Genomic DNA, 18,671 nt, shown 5'->3' on the forward strand with positions numbered 1-18,671 from the left:
TGTGTGTGTGTGTGAAGACCTCTCTGTACTGTCACCCTGACTGTGTGTGTGTGAAGACCTCTCTATACTGTCACCCTGACTGTGTGTGTGAAGACCTCTCTGTACTGTCACCCTGACTGTGTGTGTGAAGACCTCTCTGTACTGTCACCCTGACTGTGTGTGTGAAGACCTCTCTATACTGTCACCCTGACTGTGTGTGTGAAGACCTCTCTATACTGTCACCCTGACTGTGTGTGTGAAGACCTCTCTGTACTGTCACCCTGACTGTCTGTGTGAAGACCTCTCTGTACTGTCACCCTGACTCTGTATGAAGACCTCTCTGTACTGTCACCCTGATTGTGTGTGTGTGAAGACCTCTCTGTACTGTCACCCTGATTGTGTGTGTGTGAAGACCTCTCTGTACTGTCACCCTGATTGTGTGTATGTGAAGGCCGCTCTGTACTGTCACCCTAACTGTGTATGTGTGAAAACCTCTCTGTACTGTCACCCTGACTGTGTGAAGACCTCTTTGTACTGTCACCCTGACTGTGTGAAGACCTCTCTGTACTGTGTGCGGAAAGATCTCTCCGTACTGTCACCCTGACTGTCTGTGTTTGAAGACCTCTCTGTACTGTCACCCTGATTGTGTGTGTTTGAAGACCTCTCTGTACTGTCACCCTGACTGTGTGTGTGTGAAAACCTCTCTGTACTGTCACCCTAACTGTGTATGTGTGAAAACCTCTCTGTACTGTCACCCTGACTGTGTGTGAAGACCTCTCTGTACTGTCACCCTGACTGTCTCTGTGAAGACCTCTCTGTACTGTCACCCTGACTGTCTCTGTGAAGACCTCTCTGTACTGTCACCCTGACTGTATGTGTGAACACCTCTCTGTACTGTCACCCTGACTGTATGTGTGAACACCTCTCTGTACTGTCACCGTGACTGTGTGAAAACCTCTTTGTACTGTCACCCTGACTGTGTGTGTGAAGACCTCTGTACTGTCACCCTGACTGTATGTGAAGACTTCTCTGTATGGTCACCCTGACTGTGTGTGTGTAATGACCTCTGTGTACTGTCACCCTGACTGTGTGTGTGTAATGACCTCTCTGTACTGTCACCATGACTGTGTGTATGTGAAGACCTCTCTGCACTGTCACCCTGACTGTGTGTGTGTGAAGACCTCTCTGTACTGTCACCCTGACTTTGTGAAGACCTATCTCTACTGTCACCCTGGCTGTGTGTGTGAAGATCTCTCTGTACTGTCACCCTGATTTTGTGTGTGAAGACCTCTCTGTACTGTCACCAAAGCTGTCTGTGTGAAGACCTCTCTGTACTGTCACCCTGGCTGTGTGTGTGAAGATCTCTCTGTACTGTCACCCTGATTTTGTGTGTGAAGACCTCTCTGTACTGTCACCCTGCCTGTGTGTGTGAAGACCTCTCTGTACTGTCACCCTGATTGTGTGTGTGTGAAGACCTCTCTGTACTGTCACCCTGATTGTGTGTGTGTGAAGACCTCTCTGTACTGTCACCCTAACTCTGTGTGAAGACCTCTCTGTACTGTCACCCTGAGTGTGTGTGTGAAGACCTCTCTGTACTGTGACGCCGACTGTCTGTGTGAAGACGTCTCTGTACTGTCACCCTGACTATGTGTGTGAAAACCTCTCTGTACTGTCATCCTGACTATGTGCGTGAGAAGACCGCTCTGTACTGTCACCCTGTCTGTCTGTGTGAAGACCTCTCTGTACTGTCACCCTGACTGTGTGTGTTTGAAGACCTCTCTATACTGTCACCCTGAGTGTGTGTGTGAAGTCCTCTTTGTACTGTCACCCTGAGTGTGTGTGTGAAGACCTCTCTGTATTGTCACCCTGACTGTCTGTGTGAAAAACTCTCTGTACTGTCACCCTGACTGTGTGTGTGAAGACCTCTTTGTACTGTCACCCTGACTATGTGTGTGTGTCAAGAACTCTCTGTACTGTCACCCTGAATGTGTGTGAAGACGTCTCTGTACTGTCACCCTGACTGTGTGTGAAGACCTCTCTGTACTGTCACCCTGACTGTTTGTGTGAAGACCTTTCTTTACTGTCACCCTGACTGTGTGTGTGTGAAGACCTCTTTGTACTGTCACCCTGACTGTGTGCGGGAAGACCTCATTGTACTGTCACCCTGATTCTGTGTGTGTGAAGACCTCTCTGTACTGTCACCCTAACTGTGTGTATGTGAAGGCTGCTCTGTACTGTCACCCTGTGTGTGTGTGAAGACCTCTCTGTACTGTCACCCTAACTGTGTATGTGTGAAGACCTCTCTGTACTGTCACCCTGACTGTGTATGTGTGAAAACCTCTCTGTACTGTCACCCTGACTGTGTGTGAAGACCTCTCTGTACTGTCACCCTGACTGTCTCTGTGAAGACCTCTCTGTACTGTCACCCTGACTGTCTCTGTGAAGACCTCTCTGTACTGTCACCCTGACTGTATGTGTGAACACCTCTCTGTACTGTCACCCTGACTGTATGTGTGAACACCTCTCTGTACTGTCACCGTGACTGTGTGAAAACCTCTTTGTACTGTCACCCTGACTGTGTGTGTGAAGACCTCTGTACTGTCACCCTGACTGTATGTGAAGACTTCTCTGTATGGTCACCCTGACTGTGTGTGTGTAATGACCTCTGTGTACTGTCACCCTGACTGTGTGTGTGTAATGACCTCTGTGTACTGTCACCATGACTGTGTGTATGTGAAGACCTCTCTGCACTGTCACCCTGACTGTGTGTGTGTGAAGACCTCTCTGTACTGTCACCCTGACTTTGTGAAGACCTATCTCTACTGTCACCCTGGCTGTGTGTGTGAAGATCTCTCTGTACTGTCACCCTGATTTTGTGTGTGAAGACCTCTCTGTACTGTCACCAAAGCTGTCTGTGTGAAGACCTCTCTGTACTGTCACCCTGCCTGTGTGTGTGAAGACCTCTCTGTACTGTCACCCTGATTGTGTGTGTGTGAAGACCTCTCTGTACTGTCACCCTGATTGTGTGTGTGTGAAGACCTCTCTGTACTGTCACCCTAACTCTGTGTGAAGACCTCTCTGTACTGTCACCCTGAGTGTGTGTGTGAAGACCTCTCTGTACTGTGACGCCGACTGTCTGTGTGAAGACGTCTCTGTACTGTCACCCTGACTATGTGTGTGAAAACCTCTCTGTACTGTCATCCTGACTATGTGCGTGAGAAGACCGCTCTGTACTGTCACCCTGTCTGTCTGTGTGAAGACCTCTCTGTACTGTCACCCTGACTGTGTGTGTTTGAAGACCTCTCTATACTGTCACCCTGAGTGTGTGTGTGAAGTCCTCTTTGTACTGTCACCCTGAGTGTGTGTGTGAAGACCTCTCTGTATTGTCACCCTGACTGTCTGTGTGAAAAACTCTCTGTACTGTCACCCTGACTGTGTGTGTGAAGACCTCTTTGTACTGTCACCCTGACTATGTGTGTGTGTCAAGAACTCTCTGTACTGTCACCCTGAATGTGTGTGAAGACGTCTCTGTACTGTCACCCTGACTGTGTGTGAAGACCTCTCTGTACTGTCACCCTGACTGTTTGTGTGAAGACCTTTCTTTACTGTCACCCTGACTGTGTGTGTGTGAAGACCTCTTTGTACTGTCACCCTGACTGTGTGCGGGAAGACCTCATTGTACTGTCACCCTGATTGTGTGTGTGTGAAGACCTCTCTGTACTGTCACCCTAACTGTGTGTATGTGAAGGCTGCTCTGTACTGTCACCCTGAGTGTGTGTGAAGACCTCTCTGTACTGTCACCCTAACTGTGTATGTGTGAAGACCTCTCTGTACTGTCACCCTGACTGTGTGTGAAGACCTCTCTGTACTGTCACCCTGAGTGTGTGTGTGAAGACCTGTCTGTACTGTCACCCTGAGTGTGTGTGAAGACCTGTCTGTACTGTCACCCTGAGTGTGTGTGAAGACCTCTCTGTACTGTCACCCTGACTCTGTGTGTGTGTGTGAAGACCTCTCTGTACTGTCACCCTGACCGTGTGTGAAGACCTCTCTGTACTGTCACCCTGACTGTGTGTGAAGACCTCTGAAGACCTCTCTGTACTGTCACCCTGACTGTGTGTGAAGACCTCTGAAGACCTATCTGTACTGTCACCCTGACTGTGTGTGAAGACCTCTGAAGACCTATCTGTACTGTCACCCTGACTGTGTGTGAAGACCTCTCTGTACTGTCACCCTGACTGTGTGTGAAGACCTCTCTGTACTGTCACCATGACTGTGTGTGAAGACCTCTCTGTACTGTCATCATTTAAGAAAGAATTATAAAGCAGAGAGATGTGACCATTACTTGGGAATTTTACCCACAGTCTTCACAAGGAAATGGTATCCCTATATCAAACGTCTTGAAAAAACAACCCATACAACAGTTATGGTTAAATATCACTGTTCAGGACAACAATATTGCAGGTAAAATGATAATGCTGTTATACCTGGCATAAAGACAGGTATAATGTATGTCATGCGTTTCCATAGTATTGTTATAAAGGGAATATATTACATAGTATTGTGATTCATAAATATATTGAGGTAATAACACTGGCTTTTCTGTTGCATTGTTTGTCACAGAAGACACTGAGCAAAGTTGCATCAGTTCTGTGCTGACGGTAACTGTACCACCAGTAATCAGGGTTCAAATCCCTGTTTCAGTACGGTGTCGTGTCCTTGGGAAAGGCACTCTGACTTTCCTCACTTCAGCCAGGTGTGAATAGGTAGCTGACTTCATTGGGGAAGGTTCAAACAGCAGGAGAGGACTGAAAGAGCCATGGCTTTCGAAGTTTGTATACCAAGCCCTACACACAGTCAATATGAATTCACTGCCCCAGTGACCATAAAAGGCAATGGGACCTTGCACTTTTTCTTTTTTTTTAACTCACTGCTGTGTCACTTGTTCCAGCATTGCACTGTTGTTGTTTTTGTTGTTTACAAGGTGTGATGGATTTGTCTCCCCTGTACTCACGTTTCTCACATGTTCCCACACTCTTTCAGTTTTGTTTCTTTTCTTTTTTGTTGTTGTGTTGTTGTTTTTTGTCTGTTTTGTTTTGTTTTCAAGTGGATCTACCAAAATTTGTTTGGGAATATGTAAGTACAAATGATATTTTGATTCATTCATTAAGTCCAAAAATCATCAAAATAAAAAAAGAAGAAGAAGAAAGAGAAGAGACCGTCAGTATAATAAAAGTTTGATTTATTTTAGTAAAAGAAAAAAAACAACAAAAAAAAACATTGAAACAGAAAATGTGAAGAGACTATCGATAGATTATGATTATTATTTTAACCATTCAACTTTGCCTCAATGATTCTTATAAACTGATCTTTTAAAATCTAGTCTTTTGTATTCAGGTGGCTTATTGTGGAATATTTCAGCCATTCTCAATGTCCTTACTAGTCATAATGTATTAAATGTATTTTTCAGGACTCAAAAGGAAAATGCAATCAGTCAATATCTTTCACTTTCCCACTCATTCTCTCTTCACCCCGTCCCCCCTCTCTTTCTTTCTATCTCTGTCTGTTGTCGATAATATTTATGCTTGCATTTATGTATTTCATGTTTTTGGCATATTTAGAAACTTCATACTTTACCATTTTAATATTATGCTTCTTGAGTTGCATGTATTTAATATTTTCCCTTCCTTTGAGGGCAGGGTGAAAATAAGTGTGGTGTGCTTTTTTTTTCCCCCCTCCCCCAAAAAGTTATTTCATTCCCTCCCCACAATTTTTCTGTTTGATTATAAAACATCATATAAGGAAAAGAATGATAATCAAACACCTCCCTTCCCAAACATTTGTACTTTGACATGGTGAGAAAGTTGGCTTCAGTGGTCCCTGTGGGGGATTCATCAGCACTGGACACTGGTCTTGTGGTGACACACAGCTAGGAAGCAAGTGTCCTTGAGTTCAAGTCCTTTATACTGAGCGGGATTTTTACTTCTCCCTCCACTAGACCTTGAGTGGTGGTCTGGGTGCTAGTCTTTCAGGTGAGACAATAAACTGAGGTCCCGTATGCAGCACGCACTAACCACATGTAAAAGAATCCCTGGCAACAAAAGGGTTGCCCCTGTCCACTTTGATTGAAAACAAACACACTTGCAGACAGAAAACAAAGAATAATGTGGGGACACACACTCTCCCTGGGGGGAAGAGCAGCCTGAATTTTACACAGAGACGTGTGTTGTGACAAAAAGTAAATACACTACAGCACGATACACTTTTGATGATTCAGTGATGGAACTCATTTTACAGGACAGTACCTGGGTTTGGATGTGGCTGTCAGAATGCGGGAGGCGGAGAGAGAACCAGCAATGTCTGTTGATGAGTTTCTGGAGGCAGTGGACCTGCTGAAGAAATTCCGGCATGACAAGTTGGAGCATGTGTTTGGCGTGCACACCAAAGCTGAGCCCATGTGTGTGGTCATAGAATGGATGAGTCAGGGCAGTCTGCTGGAGTACCTGCGGGAGGGGAAGGGCACACACGTTGATCTGCCCTGTCTCATAGACATGGCCGCTCAGGTGTGCCACTAGAAGTGTTTATCTTCATCATCTTCTTCTTTTTCTTATTCCTCCTCTTCTTCATCTTCGACAACATCATCATCATCTTCTTTTTCCTCTCTTTTTTTTTTTTTCTTTTCGTCTTCTTCTTCTTCATCACCATCTTCTTCTTCATCATCATCATCATCATCTTATTCTTCTCCGTCTTCTTCTTCACCTTCTTCTTCTTCGTTGTCTTCTTCTCCATCATCTTCTCCTCCTTCTTTTCCTCCTTATTCTTCTCCTCCTCGTTCTTCTTCTTCTCCTTCATCATCATCATCATCATCATCATCTTCTTCTTCTTCTTCTTCTTCTTCTTCTTCTTCTTCTTCTTCCCCATAATCTCAAGCTGTAAGGGCACCACTGATGACCTGGCCACCAGTTCTCTCCACTTCTCCCAGGTCCTTGTCTCTCTCAGGGTGTCACTCAGTCTCAGGCTGTCAGTTCTGGGATGTCCTTCTGTCTTTTCTTTTTCTTTCTGTCTGCCTCTCCTTTCTTGCACTGTGCCTTGTGTGTGGCTGTCATGGCAAACCGTACTGATCGTGATAAGTGCCCAATACCACCTCAGTTTGGATCTCTTCACTTCTTTTTAGGATAGGAATATGAACATTATTGTACCTGAATTCTTGTGGGTTTTTTTTGGTGTGATATCACACGCATTGGTGATTGTAGACATTTAGTTACAAGTGTTAATTTTGATATTTGAATGATGTTATTTAAGATAGATAAAGAAAAAGGCAGGAGGGGGAAGGGTGGGGGCGTCATGGTGAGTTGTGTTGTATTACTTGGTCACAACAGATTTCTCTGTGTGATATCCGGGTTGCTTTCTAAGGGGAAAGTGTTGTCACTACAGTGCAGCAGCACCCATATATATTTTTTTCTACCTCCAGGTGAATGTTTTCCTATGAAGGAGAATTTTTCTATAGAATTTTGCCAGGGACAGCTCTTTTGTTGAAGTGGGTTCTTTTTTGTGTGCACAGTGCATGGTACTCATGAGACCTTGGCATATCATCTCTTCTGAATGACAGGCGCAATAGCCAAGTGGTTTAGGCATTTGACTTTGAGGGTCCTGGGATCGAATCTCAGTAATGGCGCCTGGTGGGTAAAGTGTGAAGATTTTTCCCATCTCCCAGGTCAATGTGTATATACGAGTGAACATGGGAGTTGCAGCCAATGAATGAAGAAGAAGAAGAAGAATCTCTCGTGAATAAGTAGCATCCAGTCCAGACCACCTCTCAAGGTTTTGTGGATGTGGAGAAAATACTGGCAGATGTGGGAAACTCGGTAGATGGAGAGGGAAATCAAAGATGAATATCTGACTTGAATAGAAGTACGATTAAAGAAAATTAATGGAATTTGTAAAAGGGAAGTTATTGATTTAACAAGAGAAACAGCTGATAATGAATGTAAAAAAAGTAATTAGTATCAACATTCCTCTAACAAGGTTTTAAAGTAAAATGGAAGCACTTACAGAAGTATGAATTCCTGAACATTTCAGCATGTTCCTGATTTTGACGTAATCTGTTCTGGATGGAGAGGTTTGGGGGAAGGCATGTACAGGTCATGACCGTGGTGCCAGAGTTTGTGGGGTGATAACCGGATGCTGTGTGACAGGTGGCCAGCGGACTGTCCTACCTGGGGCACAATGGCTGTATCCACATGGACGTGGCAGCACGAAGCATCCTGGTGGGGGACAACAACGTTGCCAAGCTGATGTGCTTCGGTGATCTCCGAGTCACTGATGAAGATGGGGAGTACCTCCGAGAACAAGGTATTTGACACTGTTGCTTCTAGTCCAGCCCACCGCACAGGGCCATATCAGGACTGCCAAGCTAAATGAAAAATTCAACCACATCATAATTACAAAACCCTGTCATATCTGAAAAAATACACGGAAGAAACAGAACAAAACAAAAATCCACAGTTCATGTCATTATCTTAACCGTTAATCTCCTTAAGACAAACAAGACAAGGCTGTGCTCAGGATGTCAACCCTTCTGCTTGATTTATCAACCCCAGTTTACAAAAAAATCTGAAAAAAAACCTAGAAAAAACCAACAACTTGAAAGCCACATAAAAATACATAAAAAGGCCACCCTCTTACCCCCAGGTCGCCCAGCACTAATCACCCATTAAATCCCATGCCAAGGGGAATAACTTGCAATTTTCGAAAGTAGGTAATTTTAAAAAATTGATTTCAGATATAATTGTTTTCTTTTGTTACACTTTTTTTCCCCTGCATTCTACACATAATAAACTTTCAAAAGAATTTTTGTTTCCAGGCTCATGTTGCTCTGTATTTTCACCAAAAAAATAAAAGTGTCAAATTTGATGGTCAACTTTGAAAAAATGTTTTTTTAATTACAGTATTTAAAAAAAAAAAAAACTATAATAAGTTTGTCTGGTCTGTAGTGTCTTCTAACACATCTTTTAAAAAAAAATCTTTTTCTTACTCGACTTGAATTGCAACAATAAACATGCTGATTTTATGTTCTTTTCATTTTGAGGGATGATGTGTTTTCCTTTGGTGGGGAGAAAAATAACAGCAAAAAAACAAACAACAAACCTACCTCATATGTGTTATTTCTCCATAATGAAAAGAAAAATATAATTCATTGAAATAACAAAATCAGGAAGATATTGCAGAACGCCAGTAAATATCAGTGAAATTATTATCTGACTCATTGACAGTATCGTTTCCGACGGTCTGGCGATCAGTTCACAATTTTAGAGGTCCAGCAGTTGATTTCATGATTTCTGAAGTCCGGCGATCGATTCACACTCAAGTACCGATTCACTCTCAATATTGGTGAAACTCAGTCGATGTCTAGGTCACTCAGTTCGATCGACTTTTACAAAATTCTCACGCAGAAATCATCTTCAGTATTGTCGTTCAGATTATGCTACAACTCTCGACAGTCATCAAACTCATCTTGCAACTTTGAAACTTTAAAACATTGGCAAAACTTAACCAGTTCAGTAATATAATCCATTGAACTAGCACAATCAGGAAGATGGTGCAGAACACCAATAAATATCAGTGAAATCAAGACTGACTCACTGACAGTATCGATTTCGGAGGTCCGGCATTTGATTCATGATTTCAGGGTTCCGGCAATATATTCACATTCAAGTACTAACTTCGCTCTCATTGTTGGCAAAACTCGGTCAGTCGATATCCAGGTCACTCAGTACAATCAAATTTTACAAGATTCTCACGCAAAAATAATTAAAACGGTTCAAAATCATCTTCAGAATCATCGTTCAGATTATGCTAAAGCTCTCAACAGTCATCAAACTCGTCTTACAATTTAAAAAATTCACAACTTTGTCAAACTCCAAGCAAATCGGACTCTGAAAAGTGCAAAATGCATGGCAGGAAGTGCTGTAAACGAGCCTGTGAATCTCGCCAGTCTCCTTTATGTAAATAACAATGGCTGCGCCCGTAGTAAGCATGTGTTTAGCTGGAAATACTGTGTGTGTTTGTATGTGACACTGCAAGCCACTACTGGGCGTGTTTGTTGAATAAGTGATAGGCAAACAGCACTGCAGAATGGACGACTAGTGTCTATCCCAGTGTTTACAGCATAACTTCTTAATTTGCGAAAGCAAAACATCACAGACAGTACATCATAGACTGCAGAAATGAGAGAAAAGAGCATAAAGGCTTGCTTGGAAAAAAGAAAGGGGAATGGTCTGGGAAGGCAGAAAAAGCAGACAATAGTGAAAGTGGAAAAAAGTGACGGAAACAAAGAGATCAGCAGGAAAGAGGAAATTTTCAGTACAGAATTTCTGAAAACCACACTTGTCTTGCTTCAGCCTGTTGTATGTACATGCCTCAACTCTGCCTGGGACTTTTTTGTGACTGCTGACTTCATTTTAGATGGTTTTGTCACATGGTGCACAGATATACAGCCGTATAGGCTATATAGCTCGTCAGGTCAGGTCATTAGATCTGCTACTGGTAACCTGTAATCCAGTACAACCTGTTCAGGGCCGGGTTGCTGACGACTAAAACCGGCACTTCCACCGCTCCCTTCTGGGACTGGTGAGGCGGGTGGCTAGACACCCTTATGGAGATCCATAAAAGGGCGTCGGCTCAGGAGAGCCACCGACGGCCATCTAGCTCCACTGTGCTGTGTGCATGCCACACGCAGTTGGCCTCCGGGGTGTGTCTACCCATGTATGCGAAGTCTGGATCCGGCAGAATCTGCGGAAGAAACCTATCGGTTCAACGGAGAGGAAGGCGATTACAGCAGCGCACTGTGGAGTGCAGAGAGCAAGATGAGACACCGAAAGGATATCTTGGTCATCCACTGCATCCATGCTCATCCTCCAGTCGTCTCGACTTAGTCTTGCCACTGGAAATTGGTGGACCCGGACAAGAGAGTGAGGTCGACGTTGCGCAACTCCTCTTCACTTTAAACAAACTCATCGCGCAAGTCATCAGTCATCCAAAATGACCTTTCATCCTTCATCATTTCATCACCCCCAAGTCCTGTGGCGACAGGCGAGCGACGAAACGACAGGTGTGGGTACACTGGCAGTCGCAGCCGCAGACCTGCACGCAGGCGGCTCAGGCCATAGGGTTGTTCTTCGTCGACAGGAGCAGCGATGGAGCTCGGCAGCCGTCTGAGCGTCTGAGCAGCCCTCTTTAGGAATGCACTGCTCACCTCCCTGGCATGAGGAAGGGGCTAGAAAAGGTGCCCTAAAAATTGCCTGCTCCATATCACCCTGGCCAGCATACCGCGGCTGGCGGGGACCCTACATCAGCGGTCGAAACAAAGAGAAAGAAAAGAAAAAAACAAGGATCGTTCCTCTCACCATTGGTGCTTGGAACATAAGGACTCTCCTGGACAGAGATAACGCGGACAGACCCCAAAGGAGAACAGCACTAGTTGCATCCGAACTCGCCAGATACAACATCAACATCGCAGCCTTGAGTGAGACTTGGCTTGCAGGCGAAGGTGAGCTCTGTGAACGGGGATCTGGTTACACCTTCTTCTGGAGTGGACGAGGAAGCGAAGAGCGACGTGAGGCTGGCGTTGGTTTTGCAGTAAAAACAGCACTTGTCAGCAAGCTAGCTGGAATCCCAAAGGGAGTCAACGGTAGGCTTATGACCATGAAACTCCCACTGGCATCTGGCCAGAAGCACCTCACCATTGTCAGTGCCTACGCCCCAACCATGACCAACCCGGATGAAGTGAAGGCGAAGTTCTACGAGGACCTTCACTCTGTCATTGCTGCCATCCCTAAAGCAGACAAGCTCATCATTCTTGGGGACTTCAATGCTAGAGTTGGCTCTGACTACATCTCCTGGGATGGAGTGATTGGAAAGCACGGTGTGGGCCACTGCAACCCAAATGGATTGCTTTTGCTTCAGACCTGTGCAGAGCACGAACTGCTGATAACCAACACAGTTTTCTGCCTCCCTACCCGTAACAGGACGTCATGGATGCACCCTCGCTCAAAGCATTGGCATCTCATCGATTATGTCATCGTCAGGAAAAGGGATAGGCAAGATGTACGTGTAACAAAGACCATGTGCGGCGCCGAGTGTTGGACAGACCATCGCCTTGTAGTCTCGAAGCTGAATATTCGAATCCAACCCAAGAGACGCCCCCAAGGCCAGAAGGCTCCAAAACGGCTCAACATCGCTAAGCTGAAAAGCATCACCATCAAACAGTCCTTTGTGGAGCTGCTGGAAGATCGTCTGGAATCCGCCTCTCTGGACAACCAGAATGTGGAGTCTGACTGGAGGACCCTGCGTGAGCTGATCTATTGTACAGCTTCAGAGACCCTGGGACCCATGACCAGAAAGCACAAAGACTGGTTTGATGAAAACTGTGATGAAATCAAGCAGCTTCTGGATGAGAAACGCCGTCTGCATCAAGCCCACCTGAGCAACCCAAAGTCCACATCAAAAAAGGATGCGTACGATGCCATCCGCAGGACTGTTCAGCAAAAGTTATGCCAGATGCAGGATAAGTGGCTGAGTGACAAAGCTGATGAGATCCAGGGATATGCTGACAGGCACGATATGAAGAGGTTCTATGATGCCTTAAAAGAAGTCTACGGCCCCACATCCTCAGGATCATCCCCCTTCCTCAGTGCAGATGGGAATACCTTGATCACCGAGAAGGAGAACATTCTCGAACGATGGGCTGAGCACTTCAACAGTGTCTTAAATCGCCCTTCCTCCATAAATGATGAAGCCATAGACCGTCTCCCACAAGTCCCCACCAACGAAGCACTGGACAATCCGCCAACACTTCTTGAGACCCAGAAAGCAATCCGTCTGCTATCCAGTGGCAAAGCACCTGGCTCAGACTCCATACCAGCAGAGGTCTACAAGGATGGAGGCACTGTGCTGACTGAGAAGCTTCATCAGCTGTACTCACTCATGTGGAAAGAAGAGACGATCCCCCAGGATTTCAAAGATGCATCTATCATTCACTTGTACAAGCGAAAGGGGAACCGGCAAGCCTGTGATAACCATCGGGGCATTTCCTTGCTCTCCATAGCAGGCAAGATACTTGCCAGGATCCTACTTAACCGCCTCACAGCACACCTTGACCAAGGTCATTTGCCTGAGAGCCAATGTGGATTCCGGAAAGAGCGCGGAACCACTGACATGGTGTTTGCTGCAAGGCAGCTGCAAGAGAAATGTCAGGAGCAAAATGCTGATCTGTTCTCCACCTATGTCGACCTCACTAAGGCCTTCGACACCGTGAGTAGAGAGGGACTGTGGAAGATCATGGCCAAGTACGGATGCCCTCGGAAATTTATTTCCTTGGTCAGCCAATTCCATGAAGGCATGCAGGCTCGAGTCCAGGACAATGGTGAAACATCTGCTCCTTTTGCTGTCACAAATGGTGTCAAGCAAGGCTGCGTCCTGGCTCCAACGCTGTTCAGCCTCATGTTCTCTGCAATGCTTACTGATGCCTTCAGAGATGGCGATGTTGGAATCGGCCTAAAGTACCAAACAGATGGCAAGCTGTTTAACCTCAGAAGGCTTCAAGCAAAAACGAAGGTCATGACAGACATCATCAGAGACTTTTTGTTTGCTGATGATTGTGCCCTCAACGCTGGATCTGAAGCTGACATGCAACTCAGCGTCGACAAATTTGCCACTGCCAGCAGGAACTTCGGCCTTACCATCAGCACGAGGAAAACTGAAGTTCTCCATCAGCCAGCCCCAAGGAAACCCTACGTTGAGCCCAACATCACAGTCAACGGTCAGAGACTCAGTGCGGTGGAGCGGTTCACATACCTTGGCAGCACACTGTCACGAAATGCGACCATCGACGATGAAGTGAACGTCAGGGATTGCAAGAGCAAGCGCAACTTTTGGTAGACTCAATGCAAATGTCTGGAACAGAAGAGGCATTAGTCTTGAGACCAAGCTAAAGGTCTACAGAGCAGTAGTTCTCCCCACACTACTGTACGCCTGCGAAACTTGGACAGTGTACCAACGACATGCCAAGAAGCTGAACCACTTCCACACAACATGCCTCAGGAAGCTACTGAACATCAAGTGGCAAGACAAGACCCCAGACACAGAGGTGCTCGCAAAAGCCACCCTTCCCAGCATCTTCACCATCCTGATGCAGTCCCAGCTTCGCTGGGCTGGACACATGGCGCGCATGCCAGACCATCGGCTGCCCAAAAGGCTCTTCTATGGCAAGCTGCAACAAGGGAAGAGATCACACGGAGGTCAGAAGAAGCGCTTCAGAGATACTCTGAAAGTCTCTCTGAAAGCGTTTGATATCAACCCTGACTCCTGGGAGGAATCTGCAGTGGACCGTGACAAATGGCGCACTGCTGTGCACAAAGGCGCCAGGTTGTGCGAGGCCAACAGGACTGCTGCAGCTGTTGAGAAGAGGCAGGCCAGAAAGTCACGGGCAAACAAGCTCCCTGACAATGATATGCCTGTCTTTGTCTGCCCCAACTGTCAGCGAACATTTCGTGCGCAGATTGGACTATTCAGCCATCTGCGCACTCACAGATAGATTCATGAGCATCCTTCCCCCCACCACACCACCACCCTCCCCCCATCCCCCATCCCCCATCTGGATGACAACGATGGTCATCATCGATCTCGATGGACACACCACCACCATAGAGTATATCTTTGTTAACTGTAACTGTGTCACTTTTTTTATCTTTCAGGTGGCTGCTGTACAAATTGTTAACCACAACTGATTAGTCACCTTTTTAATGAAAACTAGTCATCCATAATTATGGGTTTTGTAATAGAAATTTAAGTACTTGTGCAAGAATTGGATGTGATGTTCATATATTGTAAACATATGAATGGCATCGTTTCATGATAATATCCAGCCTATGTTCACTCTCTCTGTCTGTCAGTCAAACTGTTTATCTATGTTCTTATGGGTGTGTGATAAGAAACTCTAGGGAGAGCTGGACAGTACAAGGTCTTCAGAGAAGAAGCCCCCTCCCAAACCCCCCAACCCCCACTCCCCCACCCCCAGTCAAGTGTTTCGGCTCTTAACTCCTTAAACTCTAAGGGGGCCAAGCTTCATGAGTTTATTACTTTGTGAAATGTTGACATGTTAGAATTGCATAAAAATGTTTAAGTAAAAGAAAAGAAAAAGAACAGATTTCTTTGAAGCAGAGTTCAGATTGTCAGCTCCTTGTTTGTTTTGTTTGGTTCATCATGCTGGGAAAGGGGTGGGGTGTGTGGTCTCCTTTGGGAAGCTTTGACCGTAACAGCTTTAGTTGTTTTAGTGTATTATTAGTCGTTTTAAAAAAAATTCATTCAATAAATGTGTGTGTGTCTTTGTCTATGTGTCTGTGTGTTACATGTGTGTGTTTGTGTGTGTTTGTTACATGTGTGTGTGTATGTGTCTGTGTCTGTGTGTTACATGTGTACGTTTGTATACATGTGTGTTACATGTGTGTGTGTGTGTGTGTGTGTGTGTGCGTGCGTGTGTGTGTGTTACATGTGTTTTGTGTGTGTGAAGATAAAAAATTTCCCATCAAGTGGACAGCACCAGAAGCAGCATTTTACGGAAAGTGCAACACCATGTCCACAGTATGGTCATTTGGCGTCCTTCTGCAGGAGATAATGACCCGTGGCCAGGTTCCTTATCCAGGTACGTCATCATCATGGTATTCCTTATCCAGGTATGTCATCATCATCATGGTATTCCTTATCCAGGTATGTCATCATCATCATGGTATTCCTTATCCAGGTATGTCATCATCATCATGGTATTCCTTAACCAGGTATGTCATCATCATGGTATTCCTTATCCAGGTATGTCATCATCATGGTATTCCTTATCCAGGTATGTCATCATCATGGTATTCTTTATCCAGGTATGTCATCATCATCATGGTATTCCTTATCCAGGTACGTCATCATCATGGTATTCCTTAACCAGGTATGTCATCATCATGCTATTCCTTATCCAGGTATGTCATCATCATGGTATTCCTTATCCAGGTACGTCATCATCATGGTATTCCTTAACCAGGTATGTCATCATCATGGTATTCCTTAACCAGGTATGTCATCATCATGCTATTCCTTATCCAGGTACGTCATCATCATGCTATTCCTTATCCAGGTATGTCATCATCATGGTATTCCTTAACCAGGTTTGTCATCATCATGGTATTCCTTATCCAGGTATGTCATCTTTATCATATTCCTTATCCAGGTATGTCATGATCATAATTCTGATAAAAAGTACATTTACACAGTACTTTCAATCCTCTCAAAGCGCTTAAATATAATGTATTACTCATTGAGGAGAAATAGTCCACCTTTCAACCCCCCCCCCCCCCCCCCCCCCGCACCCCCAATAAATTTGTCACATGTATTTTTTGGTGTTTTAGAGTGTATAGATCACAAAAAATCATGTTAACATAAAAAATATTGGGTCTCACAGTCCCTTCTGGCTTAATTGTGAAGGGTACCCATTTCAGGTGCCGCGGCTGCTTTTTGTCGCTCCAAAACATCCCATGAGTTTGGTGATCACTTGTGTCTTCGTTATTTGAGCTACAAGAATTTCCTTTACGTTTTTGTTGACAGTGATGCCTTCTGCACGATATGCAATAATAAGAACGACAATATATGCAATAAGGTGACTGCAGTGAAGCTATGTGTGTACCCACCATCTGTCACACATTGCGAACTGTGAATTTGCCAAAGTATTTGCAATAAACTGTCTCTCTCGAAAACTGTGCAACTTATTAGAAACAAAGTACACCTCAGTTTCAAAGAACAGTTTCTTGTGATTCTTTTGAGCTATACCACATCACCATGGGCCTATTCTGCTGTCCTCTGTCGCCGATTTATCTCCCCTACCCCTATCATTATTCTGAGTCGCTTCCCTCGGCACAAGTAGAAAGCGACTCTTCTGATACGTAGGATATGACAGCTTTTTCTTCGTCGTCATCTGAGTCTGGAAAGTCCACAAGGAAGTCAACCATATCTGCGGGCAGGATGACGTCTTATGCGGACCACATTGGTTCCAAGGTGCCATCAACGTCGATCCATCCATGTCCATTGCTTGATGCTGTAACATCAGACGTGAGTTTGAGAGCCCTTTTCCAAATGGCAGCTTGATAGTTGCTCCGTTTGATGTGCTCTTGAAGAGTTTGTTTGCACGGAGGCATGCTTGCCATGTCAATGTTGTTTGTGTTCAATGGCTCATCTCCACATCTCTCCTTGAGTAGCTAGTGTCGGAGGTCATTGACACTAGTGAAACGATGTCTGCCATACATGACACAGGTGAAGGTCTAAAGATCGGCTTTGACTTCTTCAGCGATGGCCCATGTATCTCCAAGGCGGGCAGTTGTTTCCACAAATCTTGGACTGTGCTGAAGAACTTTGATGGGTTTAATTTTCCCAATGCCCTTGAACGCACTTGTTCTTTTGCAGCCGGTATAAGCATGAAGAGCCAGGAAAGCGGTGCAGTGCTGTTGCCCGTATGCTTTTTGCGATGTCAGTGACGTTGATGAGCCGCTGTTTGTTCCTTATTCCTGTGTCGAACAGAATCACCATGTCCTTCAGCTGCAGAGCGAAGTGCAGGAGAATGAAGAACATGTCCAAGTCGGGACTCTTGATGTGGACGAAAAGTAGCCATTCCGTTCAGCGTATGCACAGTAGAGGGCAGCTCTGGAATCCGTCTCTTCTTGTGTGGATTTGAGCGTTGCGATTGGCGTCCTTGTTGTCTTCAGCTCATCTGCCGATTGCAGCAGGAAGGCTTCTCCCTCACATATGAATTTTGGCGCATCTCATCTTTGCTCCAAATGTCGAGTATTACTTGGGTGAGCTGCTTCTTATTTTCGTCGTTGGACAGAAACGTCTTCCAGTCTGCAGGACGCTTGGTGCTTTCTCCTTTCACGATGACCTTATCACCAGTGCCTCTCCTTTTCCTTTCCATCGCCTTGATTGAGTCCGTTTTGTACATGTCTGTACTGAACACCATGTCCATTCCCTTTGGCAGCATGTCAGGTATCTTCTGGCTGGTCTCCATGAAATTGGAAGGAAGCTGTTGCAAGCAGTGAAACACTGCATTGCCATTGATCACAACCAGCATCGCATCATGGGGAGGTAGAGCGGCATCTTCCATATCTTTGGTGAGGTGGTTGAACCCTTTTGCTTTGTCGGTCTTGGCCTCAACACATCATGCTGAATGCTGGCTGGGACAGATGCTCCAGATGACAAGGCGATGAGTTTGACAGAGGCTTCCTCACAGAAAGGGTTGATGAAACTTTTGATTGCATCCTGAGTCCTCATGACGTTGCTTTCGCTCTTCAGTATCTCAGAAGGACGCAAGTCACGATGTCTACTGCCAACCTCATCACCTTGTGCCATGCCAGCCATGTTGAGAGTTGCATGAAGATACTTTGACCTCTCATGGGTTGTCCTGACCCATCTGTGGTAGGCCTCCTGGTTGGACAGCAGTCCCATGAGATCAGCGCCACCTCCGCCACCTCCTCCTCGGCTTTTGGTGTGCTCCATGAACGTTTCTTCCATGGTTTTGTCCACTGCACAGCGATTGCCAGGAATGAAGGACCTTGCCAGGCTGAAAGCACCTCTCTGCAGCATCTCCTTGGCTCCAGGATGTGACAAGT

General features: G+C 45.5%; 1 protein-coding gene across 4 annotated transcripts in view; it reads left to right on the forward strand.

The window, feature by feature from the left end:
- LOC143295346 (tyrosine-protein kinase Fyn-like) overlaps positions 1 to 18,671 on the forward strand; it is a 54,690-nt gene that overhangs the window by 25,812 nt on the left and 10,207 nt on the right. For all 4 annotated transcript variants that reach the window (XM_076606997.1, XM_076606995.1, XM_076606996.1 and 1 more), the window contains 3 exons: positions 6,274 to 6,539; positions 8,172 to 8,328; positions 15,545 to 15,676. In XM_076606997.1, the coding sequence (XP_076463112.1) occupies positions 6,274 to 6,539; positions 8,172 to 8,328; positions 15,545 to 15,676 (555 nt within the window). The remainder of the gene's footprint in view (positions 1 to 6,273; positions 6,540 to 8,171; positions 8,329 to 15,544; positions 15,677 to 18,671) is intronic.

The sequence above is a fragment of the Babylonia areolata genome, chromosome 20 (genome assembly GCF_041734735.1).
Source record: "Babylonia areolata isolate BAREFJ2019XMU chromosome 20, ASM4173473v1, whole genome shotgun sequence".
Lineage (NCBI taxonomy): Eukaryota > Metazoa > Mollusca > Gastropoda > Neogastropoda > Buccinidae > Babylonia > Babylonia areolata.